Source organism: Thalassophryne amazonica, chromosome 5 (genome assembly GCF_902500255.1).
Source record: "Thalassophryne amazonica chromosome 5, fThaAma1.1, whole genome shotgun sequence".
In the NCBI taxonomy this organism is placed as follows: Eukaryota; Metazoa; Chordata; class Actinopteri; order Batrachoidiformes; family Batrachoididae; genus Thalassophryne; species Thalassophryne amazonica.
Window position 1 is genome coordinate 75,804,000 of NC_047107.1, and position 21,079 is coordinate 75,825,078.

Sequence of the window (21,079 nt, forward strand, 5' to 3'; positions counted from 1 at the left end):
TTCAGACTTAGTGCACATAAACAAAGTCAAATGTGTGTGTTGCCTTTAATTCTGATGTGTGCCATTATTACGGTAAACAAGTAATAATTGTGGACTAATTGCTGTCTGAGGTAACTGGAGTGTAAACGTAATTTCTCCATGGTGAGATCAATAAAGTATATATATCTATCTATACGTAAGTGGTTTTGGTTATTCTTGTCACTTTGTCTGTGACATTTGGTTGATAAACAGGTGTATGTTTCCTGCCCGTGCCCGTGACGTCTGAGGACACGGATGGCACTTACACACACCACTCACACACACAGATGTGTACACACACCACAGACTTCATGAATGAAACTTAGTCAATAAAAGATAATTGTGTAAAAAAAAAAAAAAAAAAAAAAAAATATATATATATATATATATATATATATATATATATATATATATATAATACATTAACATCCGGGAACTTCGTAAATATTTTGCGCGGTTAGGAGGTGTCATGTCACTGTCCATGAAGGGATGTTCATGTTTGGTGGGCAGCACTGGGAGTGCAGACTCTAGTAGTCATGTATCACCTCTTTGTTGGTACCTCTGGCAGGGAATTTCAGAATGAGGCCCATCTTCCCCCAACCAGTGACGTCACCCACCTGACCTGCATAAATGGCGGCAGCCAGTCAATATCAAAGCCTCTCAGACCACGACTAAAACAAGGTTTTCTGTAGATGTTGTATGGTCTTTAGTGTTTCTTGAACTACCAAAGAATGCATTTTTGTGTTTATTCATGCTAAAAATAATATGTGGGAGTTTCTGTTCCCCTTTAAAGGCATCGTGAGCAATATCTGTTTAAATTTTACACTTAACATGTGCGGGAGATTTTGTGTTAAACATGTCCAAAGTTGCAAAATGCAACAATTATGAATGCAGAAATTCTTCTGCAACAACCCTAAGTTAGCCCAAAAACAGTTTTATACTGCTGTGACATACATCACAGAAGTCCGTATCTGGACTCCTGCTTAAGCAGTGAAACATGCTCACCAACTCGGTCTATGCTCTGTGGGCCACCGCTCCATGATGTGTAGGGGAGAGAGTACAGCCAGCGTCGGTTTCTTTCCATTTAAATTTAAAGCGACAGGCACTGAAATGTTTTTAAAGACCTGAGAATGTTTATTTCATCTCGGTGCGTGGGGGCATTGCTGGCTACGATGCTTGTTTGTATGAGTCCTGCAGACCCATATTAGCTTCACAAAAAAGCGTAACAACCCTTTACTGTCCAATTTGGCAAAGAATAATCACTCGAGATCAACAAATCTGTTTGTGTGAGCATTAATACTGACCGGGAGAACAAGTGTAGCTGTATGAAATAAAATAGCCAGTTAAGTGCTGTCTTGAAAACTGTGTGATGAACTCACAAAAGAAATTGATCCCTGATTTTAATGGTGCTCTAAAAAGTTCCCAGTGAGTTTCCATTTAAGTGTATTGAGTTGGCGTAAGTCCAAAGGCATTGAGATTGAGAAGGCTGAATTCTCTAATTAATGGGCGACACCAAGAGGATGCCTCAGAGTAAGAAAAGGAGTCAGTTTCTGTTAATTGTCTGTTGGTATCTCATGTACAGATTGTATTCAAAAGAAAAACTGTTTTATTCTAGGACTTTGTGCAGATCAGTGGGCGAAGGTCCCGAATGTCTACAAGCTCTCAGTGCTGTGCTCTCCTGTCTGGATCATAACGACCTCTGCTTAAAGCCATTGCTTCCTATGTCTTCATCTTTCACTCCGCTCTGTATTGCACTGCCCAATAGAGTGAAAGAAAAATAAAACCCGTCAGGTGTTTCTCCAAATAATTTATGAAAGGCTTCTTGAGAGGTCTCGGGACAACTAGGATATTTATGTACAGTCATTTCTAGCTCCTACATTCATCACGCTCCTAATGCTGCTCTTGTATACAACTTTGTAAAATGTAGAGGCATTGTTTTTTTTTTTTTATGTGCACATACGTGTGCAGATATGTGGGTAAACATCAGTGCTGCAATGACATAAACATGATGTAAAAAGTCACGGGAAAATAAGAATCACTAAGTGTCAAAAAACAGGATTTGGCATCTTAGTTGAAGGTTTAAGAGGAGGGAAAAACTGTCTCTCCCACTTCCAACATCAACTTTATCACTCACAGATGGAAAAAGACCACTTAAATATTTTTTGAGGGAGGGAAGGGTAAAAATAGAGGGTTCCTTGAGAAGCCTGGTTGGTGCCCGATCCAGTTAACCTGCTCCACCCACATCCTGCCCCTTCCCTGCAGCCTTGGCAGATTCAAGCCACACTAGGTGTAACTGCTCTCCGGAACAGAGGGAGGCGCTATAAAGTGAAGAGTGCTGCTAGACAGGCCAGCAGTACAGCCAGGAGCGGACTTGTTTTCTGCAGGTGTGGCGCAGCATTCGTTTCATTACTTCGGGAAGGCTCAGCAGCTTCGTGGCTGGTATCATCTACAGACAGACAGACAGACAACAGACAGGATTAATTACTCTTTAGAGTGCAAATTAATTGCTGCCATGGCAGTGTGTTGCAGGCACAATGATATAATGCGTACACAATGAATTAGGGAGCACAAACAGCTCAAACAGTTTTCTGTCTTAGGGCTGATGGTTACTGTGTATGTGTGTGTGAGTGTGTGTGTCTGTGTTTCTGTTGACTGAACATTTTAAGCCACAGTAATGAACTATGTGTTGCCATGTGAACTTCAGTTGCCAGATAATGCTGCAAACTCAATGTTTTGCATTCCGCTCGCTGTGTGTGTCTGAGAGTGGCATCAGTGTCTGTGAGCAGCCATGTGCCTGCTGCACCATGCACAGCAGAGGACAGAGAGCCACAACAAAGAGCTGGATAGTTGCATCACTATACAAGGCAGGGGCACACAGGGAGGTTACAGATGAAGGTTTTGGATTGCTCTCCTCTGCGGAGCAGAAAAGAAGGCGGATCAGACTTATGCAGGGTGATTGACAGACAGCAGGCAAACAGGTCAGCAGGTCAGGCATTTAGACAATCAAGAAAAAGGAGAGGCAAGTGGGTGTCAAACATGTCCAAGCCTTGATGCTTCAAAATCTCATTATGATGATTTAAATAAATTGTAAATGTGGCTCATATACTACTCGCATTTTGGGCGGAAAAAACAAAAGTTTTTAAAAAAATGAAATTGGCTGCCATAATGGGAAAAATGAATTCAGCTAAGCAGCTCTTACACCTTGCGCAGCAAGCAGTCCAAAGCAGCACTTCGGCACGGCTCATTTATGTCCCCAGGGCAAGTTGGCATCCTGCTTTGCAGAGATCAGCACAACTTTGGGAAGCTTGCTTAAACACGTGACAGTTTTGAATGTGCAACCCCTCTGCAACCTCACGTTTGGCGTAGTGAAGTGTCAACACGACTTGGTATCCAATTTTCATGCAGGGTATGGAAAACTTCACCCCGAGATATCAGGAGTTGAGGACAGCATGTGCTGAGTAAAACGCTAACAGGATAGAGGAAGTGAATTTTCCCAACTTTTCCTCAGTGGTGCAACTGCTGAGGAGTACTCAGTACGTGAGCAGGTGGGAAATACCCATTAGTGAAAGAAATGGGGCTAAAGTTATCCAGGTATAAGGGCAGCACGAAAAGCCGCTTTTGTTAAACCTCAGTAATACATGCAATTACCTACAAATTGGTGGGAATGTGCATTAGACCATTAGGCTTTCTTCAGACTGCCAGTTCCAATTGGATTCATTGCATATTTGATTAAAATCTGATCTCACTGACAGACTGTACACATTATGTAGACAAGGGACCAGATCTGATCTGTGTGTCCATGTGGCAATCCTCATTTCAATCTATTACAGAGATTAGAGCATGCCATAGGTATTAAAGGCACTGCGCTGCGGTGGTTTGAATCATATTTATCTAATAGATTACAATTTGTTCATGTAAATGGGGAATCTTCTTCACAGACTAAGGTTAATTATGGAGTTCCACAAGGTTCTGTGCTAGGACCAATTTTATTCACTTTATACATGCTTCCCTTAGGCAGTATTATTAGACGGCATTGCTTAAATTTTCATTGTTACGCAGATGATACCCAGCTTTATCTACCCATGAAGCCAGAGGACACACACCAATTAGCTAAACTGCAGGATTGTCTTACAGACATAAGGACATGGATGACCTCTAATTTCCTGCTTTTAAACTCAGATAAAACTGACGTTATTGTACTTGGCCCCACAAATCTTAGAAACATGGTGTCTAACCAGATCCTTACTCTGGATGGCATTACCCTGACCTCTAGTAATACTGTGAGAAATCTTGGAGTCATTTTTGATCAGGATATGTCTTTCAAAGCGCATATTAAACAAATATGTAAGACTGCTTTTTTGCATTTACGCAATATCTCTAAAATTAGAAAGGTCTTGTCTCAGAGTGATGCTGAAAAACTAATTCATGCATTTATTTCCTCTAGGCTGGACTATTGTAATTCATTATTATCAGGTTGTCCTAAAGGTTCCCTGAAAAGCCTTCAGTTAATTCAAAATGCTGCAGCTAGAGTACTGATGGGACTAGAAGGAGAGAGCATATCTCACCCATATTGGCCTCTCTTCATTGGCTTCCTGTTAATTCTAGAATAGAATTTAAAATTCTTCTTCTTACTTATAAGGTTTTGAATAATCAGGTCCCTTTTTATCTTAGGGACCGCATAGTACCATATCACCCCAATAGAGCGCTTCGCTCTCAGACTGCAGGCTTACTTGTAGTTCCTAGGGTTTGTAAGAGTAGAATGGGAGGCAGAGCCTTCAGCTTTCAGGCTCCTCTCCTGTGGAACCAGCTCCCAATTCGGATCAGGGAGACAGACACCCTCTCTACTTTTAAGATTAGGCTTAAAACTTTCCTTTTTGCTAAAGCTTATAGTTAGGGCTGGATCAGGTGACCCTGAACCATCCCTTAGTTATGCTGCTATAGACTTAGACTGCTGGGGGGTTCCCATAATGCACTGAGTGTTTCTTTCTCTTTTTGCTCTGTATGCACCACTCTGCATTTAATCATTAGTAATTGATCTCTGCTCCCCTCCACAGCATGTCTTTTTCCTGGTTCTCTCCCTCAGCCCCAACCAGTCCCAGGAGAAGACTGCCCCTCCCTGAGCCTGGTTCTGCTGGAGGTTTCTTCCTGTTAAAAGGGAGTTTTTCCTTCCCACTGTCGCCAAGTGCTTGCTCACAGGGGGTCGTTTTGACCATTGGGGTTTTTACGTAATTATTGTATGGCCTTGCCTTGCAATATAAAGCGCCTTGGGGCAACTGTTTGTTGTGATTTGGCGCTATATAAATAAAATTGATTGATTGATTTCCTGTCTTACCCACATGGTATAGTGACATTGCAACTGATAGTGATATAATGACATAGTGCCCAGCAGGGTATGTGAGTGGAGTGGGAGAGAGAATGGACGGCATTTCTGTGTTTGTTTTCCTGCATAAAATACAGCATACTGTGCATTTTATTTGTTTTTTGTTTGTTTGTTTTGTTTTTTAAACACCAATTCTGAATTTTCCACAGTGAATTATGGGGTACCTCAGGGTTCTGTTTCTTGGTCTACTACTGTTTTCACTTTATGCTGCACCTGCTGGTCATTTTATACTTAGTCATGGAATTAACTTTCACTGTTGGGCTGGTGATATTTACATGACTGTTGTGTTTGTGATGTCTCTTGAATTGCAAAACTGGAGACTTGTTTGGCTGCAGTGACGAACTGGATGTCATGACACTGTATACCTCTGAACTCAGTGAAGACTGAGATGATTGTTATTGGCCATGCTAGACAAAGACATCTTTATGATCAGTTAGCATTATGTCTGGTGGACTGCATGATTGATCATTGTGAAACAGTTAAAACAATTTTGGTTTGATTGTTGATCCAAGTAAATAAACCTGCACCATTTTCATTTGCACAGTAATGTAATGATTCAACCTTATCTCTGGTTGATACTGAGACAGTAATTAATGCTTCTGTATCCTCCAGAATTGATTACTGTAATGTATTGTTTTCTGGTCTCCTCACAGCAGTACAAGATGTCTTCAGATGATTCAAACTACAATTTAAAGTCTGATCCCAATTCCCTACATCATCATTAGTCTGTGATTGTGAGCGCTGATTTTAAGTTTTTTTTTTGATGACATATACTATTGAATGGGTGTGCATCTCACTGTGCTCCCATTTTGTGAAATAACTTGCTTGCTATCATTAGAAAGTCAGATTTCACTGAATCCATTAAATTGGAACTCAAAACCCATATATTCTCTTATGTACAATTAGCAAATGGTTTTATTTTAGTCTGTTACTTTTATATAATTATGCTGATGTTTACTGAGCAGCCGACCTGCTCTGTGTCAGCCTGATCCCGTCAGATCTCAGAAGCTAAGCAGTGCAGGATCTGGTTAGTTAGTACTTGGATGGGAGACCTCTTTGGAACACCAGCGACTGTGTGTGTTTCTCTGGCTTACACTGGAGTTACGTCAGGAAGGGCATCTGGCGTAAAACTTGTGCCAAATGCCAATGCAGATCTGGCTGTATCCACTGTGGGGACCCCGAACAAAACGGGAGCAGCTGAATGGGCAACAACAATGAATGAATGAATGAATGAATGAATGACTATCTATCTATCTATCTATCTATCTATCTATCTATCTATCTATCTATCTATCTATCTATCTATCTATCTATCTATCTATCTATCTATCTATCTATCTATCTATCTATCTATCTATCTATCTATCTATCTATCTATCTATCTGTTACGGTTCGGTACACAGAACTGTACGCAGAATACATGGTCCACCTCTGCACTATATGATTATACACACACCTGCCTCCTTTAAATGTCCTATATGGGTAAATTTTGAGTTCCCCTTGACTTGTAGCAGCGGTGGAGAGTGAGTCGTGAATCGCACAATGATTGTGTGCCGGCATTATTCCTCATTTATTGGGTATGGGAATGAAAACAGATCACCGTTCACCAAAGAAATCGAGCTTTACACATTTGATTTTGTCTTTTTGTTGTTTTTTTTTTTAACCCACTGCACCAAACTTGTACTGAACCGTCATGTCTAAACACAAGTGTTGAACTGACTTTCAGATATAGGGGTACGCTATATATATATATATATACACAAATAACCCCAATTCCAATGAAGTTGGAGCGTTGTGTAAAATGTAAATAAAAACAGAATACAATGATTTGCAAATCCTCTTTAACCTATATTCAGTTGAATACACCACAAATACAAGATATTTAATGTTCAAACTGACAGATTTTTTTGTTGTTGTGCAAATATTTACTCATTTTGAAATGGATGCCTGCAACACATTTCAAAAAAGATGGGACAGGACAACAATCAACTGGAAAAGTTGATGAATGCTCAAGAACACCTAATTGGAAACAGGTGAGTGTCATGATTGGGCATAAAAGGAGCATCCCCAAAAGGCTCAGCCGTTCACAAGCAAAATGGGGCGAGGATCACCACTTTGTGAACAACTGTGTGAAAACATAGTCCAACAGTTTAAGAACAATGTTTCTCAATGTTCATTTGCAAGGAATTTAGGTATTCCATCATCTGCAGTCCATAATATAATCAGAAAATTCAGAGAATCTGGAGACCTTTCTACACGTAAGCACAAGGCTGAAAACTAACACTGAATGCCCGTGACCTTCAATCCCTCAGGCGGCTTCAGCACACTTCAGAACACTTCAGAAAATCATTGTCAGTTAACACAGTTCGTCTCTACAACTTCAAGTGCAAGTTAAAACTCTACCATGCAAAGCGAAAGCCATACATCAACAACATCCAGAAACGCCGCCACCTTCTCTGGACCGGAGCTCATTTGAAATGGACAGACGCAAAGTGGAAAAGTGTGCTGTGGTCTGATGAGTCCACATTTCAAATTGTTTTTGGAAATCATGGACGTTGTGTCCTCCAGACAAAAGAGTAAAAAGACCATCCAGATTGTTACCAGCGCTAAGTTCAAAAGCCAGCATCTGTGATGGTATGGGGGTGTGTTAGTGCCCATGACATGGACAACTTACACATCTGTGATGCTGAAAGGTACATCCAGGTTTTGGAGCAACACATGCTGCCATCCAAGCAACATCTTTTTCAGGGACGTCCCTGCTTATTTCAGCAAGATAATGCCAAGCCACATTCTGCACGTGTTACAACAGCGTGGCTGCGTAGTAAAAGAGTGCAGGTACTGGACTGGCCTGCCTGCAGTTCAGACCTGTCGCCCATTGAAATTGTGTGACACATTATGAAGTGCAAAATACGAGAACGGAGACCCCGGACTGTTGAACAACTGAAGTCGTACATCAAGCAAGAATGGGAAAGAATTCCACCTACAAAGCTTCAACAATTAGTGTTCTCAGTTCTCAAACACTTATTGAGTGTTGTTAGAAGGAAAGGTGATGTAACATAGTGGTAAACATACCACTGTCCCAGCTTTTTTGAAACGTGTTGCAGGCATCCATTTCAAAATGAGCAAATACTTGCACAAAAACAATAAAGTTTATCAGTTTGAACATTAAATATCTTGACTTTGTGGTGTATTCAACTGAATATACACTCAACAAAAATATAAACGCAACACTTTTGGTTTTGCTCCCATTTTGAGGTTGCATATATATATATACTCAACAAAAATATAAACGCAACACTTTTGGTTTTGCTCCCATTTTGTATGAGATGAACTCAAAGATCTAAAACTTTTTCCACATACACAATATCACCATTTCCCTCAAATATTGTTCACAAACCAGTCTAAATCTGTGATAGTGAGCACTTCTCCTTTGCTGAGATAATCCATCCCACCTCACAGGTGTGCCATACCAAGATGCTGATTAGACACCATGATTAGTGCACAGGTGTGCCTTAGACTGCCCACAATAAAAGGCCACTCTGAAAGGTGCAGTTTTATCACACAGCACAATGCCACAGATGTCGCAAGATTTGAGAGAGTGTGCAATTGGCATGCTGACAGCAGGAATGTCAACCAGAGCTGTTGCTCGTGTATTGAATGTTCATGTCTCTACCATAAGCCATCTCCAAAGGAGTTTCAGAGAATTTGGAGGTACATCCAACCAGCCTCACAACCGTAGACCACGTGTAACCACACCAGCCCAGGACCTCCACATCCAGCATGTTCACCTCCAAGATCGTCTGAGACCAGCCACTCGGACAGCTGCTGGAACAATCGGTATGCATAACCAAAGAATTTCTGCACAAACTGTCAGAAACCATCTCAGGGAAGCTCATCTGCATGCTCGTCATCCTCATCAGGGTCTCGACCTGACTCCAGTTCGTCGTCATAACCGACTTGAGTGGGCAAATGCTCACATTCGCTGGCGTTTGGCACGTTGGAGAGGTGTTCTCTTCACAGATGATGCGAAGGAGATGTGTTGCACTGCATGACACAAATGGTGGTCACACCAGATACTGACTGGTATCCCCCCCCAATAAAACAAAACTGCACCTTTCAGACTGGCCTTTTATTGTGGGCAGTCTAAGGCACACCTGTGCACTAATCATGGTGTCTAATCAGCATCTTGGTATGGCACACCTGTGAGGTGGGATGGATTATCTCAACAAAGGAGAAGTGCTCACTATCACAGATTTAGACTGGTTTGTGAACAATATTTGAGGGAAATGGTGATATTGTGTATGTGGAAAAAGTTTTAGATCTTTGAGTTCATCTCATACAAAATGGGAGCAAAACCAAAAGTGTTGCATTTATATTTTTGTTGAGTGTAATACACAGAATTTCTATTTGAAATTTAAAATTTTCATATGGTGGCATTTATACAGAAACATCAGGGTGTTTCAGAGTTTTCCCCACATGCACTATATATATATATATATATATATATATATATATATATATATATATATATATATATATATATATATATATATATATATATATATATATATATATATATATATATATATATATATATATATATATATATATATATATAGTGGTTGCAATACCAAAATCTGAAGATGTGCGAACATGAATTGTTTGACTGGAGCATAAGGCAGAGACATGGAAGAACAGAGATCAGCTTACACACAGAGAGTAAAAATCAAAGAAATACAGAGGAAGACAGACACCTTCAGATGAATGCAGGTCAGAACAATAAAAAAAAAAAAACAAAGAAGCCATACTAACCTTGTGGTTCTAATGAATTTTCTACTTTGTCGGTTACATCAAAAACGCGGTCATGTACGCCTATAGTTTTCACACAGCTGTCTACAATAGAAAATAGGGAGAATGACAGATCATTAGAGGGATATGCCAAATAGGTTAGTAACATTTGAAGCCCCCTCTCGGCCCTGAAATTAAACATTCCAAGCAACAAAGCTCATGGCAACATTCAAATGAAGCATGGACTGCATTTCATTTGATTTGATCATCTTTCAGCCTTCTCATGTGACCAAATAACATTTTCTTGGGAAGTAAAGCACTTGTGAAAAATGAACAAGCTATGTTGGACAGCAAGCAACAGGAGGTAGAAAAACCAGAGAAGAAGACAAAGTGTTGTGAATTTTAATCCAAACGTGTATTTGTATAAGCCCTGTTGCAAAGCCTTGAGTTGCTTGCAGACACTTACTTGTTGGTCGGACAAAAACTTTGAGCTTCAGGCACGTTTTCCTCCCGTTCTCTGCAATGGTGGAGGCTAAAAAAAAGGAAAAGGCATGGGTAAGGAGAGTATTAATTTGATATTACATGCATCAGACTGGTGTCCTTCACATTAATGTCAATATGGACACATTTGAACAATATACTGTCCTAGAAATAATTGTGAATTATGTCATTAGTCATGCAATACTCGATTTGTTTAAACAGCAATGGAATACTAACAACACTGTTCCAGATCACCTCCAACATTCAGTGGAGTCTTCCATGCCCTAATATCTATCTGTGTTGCAAAATCTTGTGAGAATTCGTGAAGTAGTTTTGACGTAATCCTTCAAAGCCTATATAAAGTGAAATCTTGATCCAGAATCCGAATCCATATCACCTCCAAAATTTAATGAAGTCTTCCATGGCATAATATGTATCTGTGGTAAATCTTTTGTCAAAATCCGTGCAGTAGTTTTGACATAATCCTACTAAAAGACAGACAGACAGACAAATAAATAAATAAATGTCGATGATTTTATTGCATCCTTGGCGGACGATGTGTTGCTGGATTATGGATCCAGCAACACACTGCACCAGCGCATACTCCCTGGACTAAATCGTTATTCAACCCCAAATTAGAGAAAGTTGCAAGAATATGGAAAATTTAAAAAAAATGCAGTGGCGCAATATACATGTGCTCTGATGTCACTGTTTATCTCCATAGAAACTACCCAAACAATCTTTCATACAAACTGTTTAAAGGGACATTAGGGTTGTGGTGGAAATTACGACAATAGTGTGGGACAACTACATTTTGTTTAAAAAAATCACAACAGTTGTATGACATTGAATACCCCAATTATGTTTTGATTATTTTACTGATATTTTATTCAGATATTTTAAAACATTAGGAAAAATGTGTTTTTACCATTCATTTTTATCATTGAAGATCAAAAGTCTGGGTGTGGGACAAGCACAAAACGGCAATATTTGCATATAATGATGCTGAAAAAAGGTGAAAACGTCATCATAGACTACTAGAACAAATTTCTTAACACACTTTCATTGTAAAGATAACTATAAAAGTGTGAAATTTCCCCTTTTTTCTGTTTTTCATACAATATGATCAAAGGACATAATAAGTGCCTGTAGTCTAAGAATCACCCATAAAGGATAAATGATCACTTTTACAGTCAGTTTTGTAGAAATAAGTCAGGAGATGGATAGTAAATGTAAGGATCACTGCGTTTTTGCATTTTCCATATCTTCCCACTTTTTTGATTTATAGTTGTAAATAATTCTTTGTTATTTCTGTGGTATTTTCTGTGCTATCATTGTGACATTGTGTAGAAATTGCAAGTGTTAAATACCACACATAGTGTGAAAATAGGGCTGACACCATTACTGCACTTTGTGCCTATTCAAATGACACTCCTTTGCTTGCTGCCTGCAATACGTGTGTGTGTGGTATAAAAGCGATAACCTCTAGGTTGTGTAGTATACAAAACATGAGAGATTTCTGAAAAGACAATCTCTGAGTAGTTGTCCATTTCTGTGGTTACGATTGCTACAAAAAAAAATGAAATTTCCCCTTCTGTAGAAAACTAAATTGAGTTAGCTCATTAAAAGTAAAATGGTTAATGCTGATTATGAAGTGGATTTGGTAGTCAAGGCAGAATTATAGCCACAAATTATTTACAGATGTTCTGGGGCACCCTGTGGTGAAATCAATGCCTTTAGTCAAAGTTTAATTGGACCAAATTAGATTTTACTGACAGCATGATGAAGGAATTTGCATAATTTCCTTCCATTTCTAAACAAAAAATTTAAACACTTTCCACTCCAAATACACACACACACACACACACACACACACACACACACACACACACACATACACACACACACACACACACACACACATACACACACACATATATATTTATTATATGTTTATTATATATATAAAAAATTCTATTCACAACACCCCAAATGACAACATGATTTTTTTTTTTTTTGCAAATTTATTAAAAATAATAATAATAAACTAAAGTACTACATATGTAATCACAGCCTTTGGTCAATATTGTGCACCTTTGGCAGGAATTACAGCCTCAAGTCTTCTTGAATATGACGCCACAGGCTTGGTGCACCTATCTTTGGGCAGTTTTGCTGATTCCTCTTTGCAGCACCTCTCAAGCTCCATCAGGTTGGATGGGGAGCGTCGGTGCACAGCCATTTTCAGAACTCTCCACAGATGTTCAATCGGATTCAGGTCTGGGTTCTGGCTGGGCCACTCAAGGACATTCATAGAGTTGTCCTGAAGCCACTCCTTTGATTTCCTGGCTGTGTGCATAGGGTCACTGTCCTGTTGAAAGATGAACTGTTGCCCAAGTCTGAGGTCAAGAGCGCTCTGGAGCAGGTTTTCATCCAGGGTGTGTCTATACATTGCTGCATTCATCTTTCCCACAATCCTGACTAGTCTCCCAATTCCTGCTGCTGAAAAACATCCCCAGCATGATGCTGCCACCACCACGCTTCATTGTGGTGGTGGCAGCTTCATTCACTTTTTTTTTTTTTTTTTTTTGCTCTTGCTTGCCTCTACTGGTGGTTGGCTCTCACTGCGGTATTGTATCACTTCCTGTTCCGGAGCACAGCGGTGTTTTTCTGTATCTGTTAGCTGTTTAATCTGCGCAGTTAGATTGATCTAGTTATCTAGATTACGATTTGTTTCCCAGTGTAATCTTTACGTGCCTTAACTAAAGCACTCCTTCTGCTGAATCACCTCTAAATTCTTTACACATTATTCACTTTGCATGTTTTTAGGAATCCGCTAGCTTAGCGTAGCTACTAGCTCTTAGCCGATTTAGCATGGCGGCTTCTCCTGTCTCTCCCGCACTTTTCTGCTCTGGGTGTGAAATGTTTAGTTATTCCTCGGCCTCCTTTAGCAGTAACGGTACTTGTAATAAGTGTAGCTTATTCGTAGCTTTGGAGGCCAGGCTGGGCGAATTGGAGACTCGGCTCCGCACCGTGGAAAATTCTACAGCTAGCCAGGCCCCTGTAGTCGGTGCGGACCAAGGTAGCTTAGCCGCCGTTAGTTCCCCCCTGGCAGATCCCGAGCAGCCGGGAAAGCAGGCCGACTGGGTGACTGTGAGGAGGAAGCGTAGTTCTAAACAGAAGCCCCGTGTACACCGCCAACCCGTTCACATTTCTAACCATTTTTCCCCACTCGACGACACACCCGCCGAGGATCAAACTCTGGTTATTGGCGACTCTGTTTTGAGAAATGTGAAGTTAGCGACACCAGCAACCATAGTCAATTGTCTTCCGGGGGCCAGAGCAGGCGACATTGAAGGAAATTTGAAACTGCTGGCTAAGGCTAAGCGTAAATTTGGTAAGATTGTAATTCACGTCGGCAGTAATGACACCCGGTTACGCCAATCGGAGGTCACTAAAATTAACATTAAATCGGTGTGTAACTTTGCAAAAACAATGTCGGACTCTGTAGTTTTCTCTGGGCCCCTCCCCAATCAGACCGGGAGTGACATGTTTAGCCGCATGTTCTCCTTGAATTGCTGGCTGTCTGAGTGGTGTCCAAAAAATGAGGAGGGCTTCATAGATAATTGGCAAAGCTTCTGGGGAAAACCTGGTCTTGTTAGGAGAGACGGCATCCATCCCACTTTGGATGGAGCAGCTCTCATTTCTAGAAATCTGGCCAATTTTCTTAAATCCTCCAAACCGTGACTATCCAGGGTTGGGAGCAGGAAGCAGAGTTGTAGTCTTACACACCTCTCTGCAGCTTCTCTCCCCCTGCCATCCCCTCATTACCCCATCCCCGTAGAGACGGTGCCTGCTCCCAGACTACCAATAACCAGCAAAAATCTATTTAAGCATAAAAATTCAAAAAGAAAAAATAATATAGCACCTTCAACTGCACCACAGACTAAAACAGTTAAATGTGGTCTATTAAACATTAGGTCTCTCTCTTCTAAGTCCCTGTTGGTAAATGATATAATAATTGATCAACATATTGATTTATTCTGCCTTACAGAAACCTGGTTACAGCAGGATGAATATGTTAGTTTAAATGAGTCAACACCCCCGAGTCACACTAACTGTCAGAATGCTCGTAGCACGGGCCGAGGCGGAGGATTAGCAGCAATCTTCCATTCCAGCTTATTAATTAATCAAAAACCCAGACAGAGCTTTAATTCATTTGAAAGCTTGACTCTTAGTCTTGTCCATCCAAATTGGAAGTCCCAAAAAACAGTTTTATTTGTTATTATCTATCGTCCACCTGGTCGTTACTGTGAGTTTCTCTGTGAATTTTCAGACCTTTTGTCTGACTTAGTGCTTAGCTCAGATAAGATAATTATAGTGGGCGATTTTAACATCCACACAGATGCTGAGAATGACAGCCTCAACACTGCATTTAATCTATTATTAGACTCTATTGGCTTTGCTCAAAAAGTAAATGAGTCCACCCACCACTTTAATCATATCTTAGATCTTGTTCTGACTTATGGTATGGAAATAGAAGACTTAACAGTATTCCCTGAAAACTCCCTTCTGTCTGATCATTTCTTAATAACATTTACATTTACTCTGATGGACTACCCAGCAGTGGGGAATAAGTTTCATTACACTAGAAGTCTTTCAGAAAGCGCTGTAACTAGGTTTAAGGATATGATTCCTTCTTTATGTTCTCTAATGCCATATACCAACACAGTGCAGAGTAGCTACCTAAACTCTGTAAGTGAGATAGAGTATCTCGTCAATAGTTTTACATCCTCATTGAAGACAACTTTGGATGCTGTAGCTCCTCTGAAAAAGAGAGCTTTAAATCAGAAGTGCCTGACTCCGTGGTATAACTCACAAACTCGTAGCTTAAAGCAGATAACCCGTAAGTTGGAGAGGAAATGGCGTCTCACTAATTTAGAAGATCTTCACTTAGCCTGGAAAAAGAGTCTGTTGCTCTATAAAAAAGCCCTCCGTAAAGCTAGGACATCTTTCTACTCATCACTAATTGAAGAAAATAAGAACAACCCCAGGTTTCTTTTCAGCACTGTAGCCAGGCTGACAAAGAGTCAGAGCTCTATTGAGCTGAGTATTCCATTAACTTTAACTAGTAATGACTTCATGACTTTCTTTGCTAACAAAATTTTAACTATTAGAGAAAAAATTACTCATAACCATCCCAAAGACGTATCGTTATCTTTGGCTGCTTTCAGTGATGCCGGTATTTGGTTAGACTCTTTCGCTCCGATTGTTCTGAGTTATTTTCATTAGTTACTTCATCCAAACCATCAACATGTTTATTAGACCCCATTCCTACCAGGCTGCTCAAGGAAGCCCTACCATTATTTAATGCTTCGATCTTAAATATGATCAATCTATCTTTGTTAGTTGGCTATGTACCACAGGCCTTTAAGGTGGCAGTAATTAAACCATTACTTAAAAAGCCATCACTTGACCCAGCTATCTTAGCTAATTATAGGCCAATCTCCAACCTTCCTTTTCTCTCAAAAATTCTTGAAAGGGTAGTTGTAAAACAGCTAACTGATCATCTGCAGAGGAATGGTCTATTTGAAGAGTTTCAGTCAGGTTTTAGAATTCATCATAGTACAGAAACAGCATTAGTGAAGGTTACAAATGATCTTCTTATGGCCTCGGACAATGGACTCATCTCTGTGCTTGTTCTGTTAGACCTCAGTGCTGCTTTTGATACTGTTGACCATAAAATTTTATTACAGAGATTAGAGCATGCCATAGGTATTAAAGGCACTGCGCTGCGGTGGTTTGAATCATATTTGTCTAATAGATTACAATTTGTTCATGTAAATGGGGAATCTTCTTCACAGACTAAAGTTAATTATGGAGTTCCACAAGGTTCTGTGCTAGGACCAATTTTATTCACTTTATACATGCTTCCCTTAGGCAGTATTATTAGACGGTATTGCTTAAATTTTCATTGTTACGCAGATGATACCCAGCTTTATCTATCCATGAAGCCAGAGGACACACACCAATTAGCTAAACTGCAGGATTGTCTTACAGACATAAAGACATGGATGACCTCTAATTTCCTGCTTTTAAACTAAAACTGAAGTTATTGTACTTGGCCCCACAAATCTTAGAAACATGGTGTCTAACCAGATCCTTACTCTGGATGGCATTACCCTGAGCTCTAGTAATACTGTGAGAAATCTTGGAGTCATTTTTGATCAGGATATGTCATTCAAAGCGCATATTAAACAAATATGTAGGACTGCTTTTTTGCATTTACGCAATATCTCTAAAATCAGAAAGGTCTTGTCTCAGAGTGATGCTGAAAAACTAATTCATGCATTTATTTCCTCTAGGCTGGACTATTGTAATTCATTATTATCAGGTTGTCCTAAAAGTTCCCTAAAAAGCCTTCAGTTAATTCAAAATGCTGCAGCTAGAGTACTGACGGGGACTAGAAGGAGAGAGCATATCTCACCCATATTGGCCTGTCTTCATTGGCTTCCTGTTAATTCTAGAATAGAATTTAAAATTCTTCTTCTTACTTATAAGGTTTTGAATAATCAGGTCCCATCTTATCTTAGGGACCTCGTAGTACCATATCACCCCAATAGAGCGCTTCGCTCTCAGACTGCAGACTTACTTGTAGTTTCTAGGGTTTGTAAGAGTAGAATGGGAGGCAGAGCCTTCAGCTTTCAGGCTCCTCTCCTGTGGAACCAGCTCCCAATTCAGATCAGGGAGACAGACACCCTCTCTACTTTTAAGATTAGGCTTAAAACTTTCCTTTTTGCTAAAGCTTATAGTTAGGGCTGGATCAGGTGACCCTGAACCATCCCTTAGTTATGCTGCTATTGACGTAGACTGCTGGGGGGTTCCCATGATGCATTGTTTCTTTCTCTTTTTGCTCTGTATGCACCACTCTGCATTTAATCATTAGTGATCGATCTCTGCTCCCCTCCACAACATGTCTTTTTCCTGGTTCTCTCCCTCAGCCCCAACCAGTCCCAGCAGAAGACTGCCCCTCCCTGAGCCTGGTTCTGCTGGAGGTTTCTTCCTGTTAAAAGGGAGTTTTTCCTTCCCACTGTAGCCAAGTGCTTGCTCACAGGGGGTCGTTTTGACCGTTGGGGTTTTACATAATTATTGTATGTCCTGCCTTACAATATAAAGCGCCTTGGGGCAACTGTTTGTTGTGATTTGGCGCTATATAAAAAAATTGATTGATTGATTGATTGATTGTAGGGATGATGCCTCGTTTCCTCCAAACATGATCCCTAGCATACATGCCAACGAGTTCAATTTTTGTCTCTTCAGACCAGAGAGTTTTGTGTCTCATTGTCTGCGAGTTCAATCTTTGTCTCTTCAGACCAGAGAGTTTTGTGTCTCATTGTCTGCGAGTTCAATCTTTGTCTCTTCAGACCAGAGAGTTTTGTGTCTCATTGTCTGCGAGTTCAATCTTTGTCTCTTCAGACCAGAGAGTTTTGTGTCTCATTGTCTGAGAGTCCTTCAGGTGCTTTTGCCAAACTCCAGATGGGCTGCCATGTGCCTTTTATTAAGAAGTGGCTTCTGTCTGGCCACTCTACCATACAGGCCTGATTGGTGGATTGCTGCAGATGGTTGTCCTTCTGGAAGGTTCTCCTCTCTCCACAGAGGCATGCTGGAGCTCTGACAGAGAGACCATCAGGTTTTTGGTCACCTCTTGTCTAAAGCTGGGCTTACACTGTGTGCGTTTTGGCCCTTTTTCAGCTGATTTTTCACTCATGCAAGAATTTTTTTGGATAGCGCCGAGTTTCAGCTTAATTGTGCATCCTGCATTGTGTAGTATACATGGAGTAATGAGGTGTGTTTAGTCTCTCACGACCACCTCCCAATTGGCAATCGTATGGTCGCATGAAAATCAAACCTGTTTGATATTCTGGTCGGCCGTCGTGAGGGTATCCTGCTCCTGAAGCAGCACTCCAGGCGTCTCTCGCACTGTGCATGTGCAAACACCGGAGAAAGCGTAAACAGTGATCATCTCTTTGGAAGAGCAGCTTCTGTTTCTTTTTACCCATTATTCTTCAACTCATTTAAAGTCTTGTATTTTTCATTTATTTATTTGTTAAAACTTTGATGTCTCCCATCGAGAGTTTTTGTAAAAATAAGAAATGTAAATAAAGTTTGGAAAAAAAGAAAAAGAAAAAAGCTTCTGTTTACATTTTGCCTCTGGAAACATGAGTCCGACGTGTGGTTTTTGAACGTACAATGTGAGCAGTCAGATCGCATCAGAGCATCGGGCCGTACAGTGTGAGAACATTAATCGTGCACTCTGAACTTTTACACCGTGCGGTTTTGTTGCACAGTTTGAGCTGGAGCAGAGTACAACGATTGAAAATATTGTAGAGTGTCTGCCCAGCAAGCCCTTCTCCCCAGATCACTCAGTTTAGACGGGCAACCAGCTCTCGGAAGAATCCTGGTAGATCTGAACGTCTTCTATTTATAGATGATGGAGGCCACTGAGCTCAGTGGGACCTTCAAAAGCAGCCGAAATGTTTCTGCACCCTTCCCCAGATTTGTGCCTCGAGACAATTCTGTTTTGGAGGTTTACAGACAATTCCTTTGACTTCATGCTTGGTTTGTGCTCTGACATGACCTGTTAACTGTGGGACCTTATATGTAGATACGTGTGAGCCTTTTCAAATCATGTCCAATCAGCTACATTTATCCCAGGTGGACTCCAATTAAGCTGTAAAAACATCTCAAGGATAATCAGTGGAAACAGGATGCACCTGAGCTAAATTTTGAGCTTCATGGAAAAGGCTGTGAATACTTATGTACATGTGATTTCTTAGTTTTGTTCTTTGTAACATATTTGCAAAAATCTAAAAAAACAACCTTTTTTCACATTATCATTATGGGGTATTGTGTGTAGAATTTGAGGGGAAAATCCTCCATTTTGGAATACAGCTGTACTATAACAAAATGTGGTAAAAGTGAAGCACTGCGAATACTTTGTGGATGCACTGTATTTTTGGTCATTTAAAAATTTCTTGAATATAAGATTTTTTTGCTATGCCTCCTACAATCTCTGTAATTTCCTGCAATTTCCTACAGTCCTCAGTCTTCACAAAATATGGCATGTACAATGTTTGAAATAACCAAAACAAAAGCTAAGAAACTGACTTTTGATGTGTTTCCCTGTTACCAATTACTTAACAAAGTTGACTGGATGTGGCTTATTTTGCTAAATCTATTGTAATGTATTGAAATCTAACTTAACATAACAAAATGTGGAAAAAGTGAAGCGCTGTGAATACTTTCCAGAAGCACCGTGGGTGTGTGTGTGTGTGTGTGTGTGTGTGTGTGTGTGTGTGTATATATATATATATATATATATATATATATATATAAGATGCCGTTCATAAGGTCTACAGTCTGGGGTGTGGTGCAAGTGTGTGTGTGGTTTGTGGTTGCTGTCAGGAAATGGATACCTTCCTGTCAAACCTATGGGGTGTGAATCTCTACTGGTTGTATCTCGTACCCTAAAAATATCCTGTATTTATACTATATGTGTGTGTGTGTGTTCGCGCGCACTTGGTTGACCACTAATGGTGTTGTTGTGAGGAACCAGGTGCTGTCTCCTGCAGACAAGGACAGGGGTCAAACGCATGTCACTTGGACGATGTTCTGCAGGTGCAACATGCATCCATTAGACTGACAGACCACATTCACTCAAAAATATACATTGCTGTCATATTTCATGTCAGAAATGTGAGTGCAGCTGTGAGTTTTCTCACGATTCTCACATATTAACTATGAACACTTTCTCTGTGCCAATCTCAGCAGCTCCAGAGAGAGCTCACTGCATGCCAAGACGGTTTTTAGGCATCATTCGTGTGTGTTGCATGGATCGTTCTTTTCCAAAGGTCTACCATTTGGGATCTGTCAGCTCCTCTCTCATGAACCTTTAGGCTAACCCCTCCATGTCCTCCTTTTCTTGCCAGCTGTGTCACCCCCTCTGCTTGTCTGTCAACATAACCATATTCATTCATCAAAGCTCAAGTGACTACACTGCATCATATGTACACCACATATGCCAATGAACATGTGCATGTGTGCACCAGCACATACACAAGCTACACACTTATAGTGTCAAATCATTTATTTATATGAGTTTTGGCAAACCCATATATTTTTTTATATGTTTAGTGTGTCTATATATTTGCACATGTAACACACGCTATTCTTATATGCCAAGTGCTTGAAATAAATAAAGAAAGGAGGATTATTATTACTCCTACAACAACAACTTATTCTTTTTCTCAGCTAAAAGTATCTTGAGGTCAGAAATCATGAAAGGTACAGGAACCAATGTTAGCGCATAGGTCCAAAATCACCACCACTCTTGCCATGTGACAACTACAGCAATTG

At 40.3% G+C, this 21,079-nt stretch overlaps 1 protein-coding gene across 2 annotated transcripts in view; it reads right to left on the bottom strand.

The window, feature by feature from the left end:
- Positions 1-1,262: 1,262 nt before the first annotated feature.
- The window catches only part of efna5b (ephrin-A5b), a 345,365-nt gene continuing 325,548 nt past the window's right edge, over positions 1,263-21,079 (bottom strand). Inside the window, exons 3-5 of one of the 2 annotated variants that reach the window (XM_034170557.1) lie at positions 10,653-10,718; positions 10,211-10,291; positions 1,263-2,464 (exon numbers count right to left, since the gene is read on the bottom strand). In XM_034170557.1, coding sequence (XP_034026448.1) covers positions 2,337-2,464; positions 10,211-10,291; positions 10,653-10,718 — 275 coding nt within the window. In that variant the 3' untranslated portion in view covers positions 1,263-2,336. The remainder of the gene's footprint in view (positions 2,465-10,210; positions 10,292-10,652; positions 10,719-21,079) is intronic. The other variant, XM_034170558.1, reaches the window with a different exon arrangement.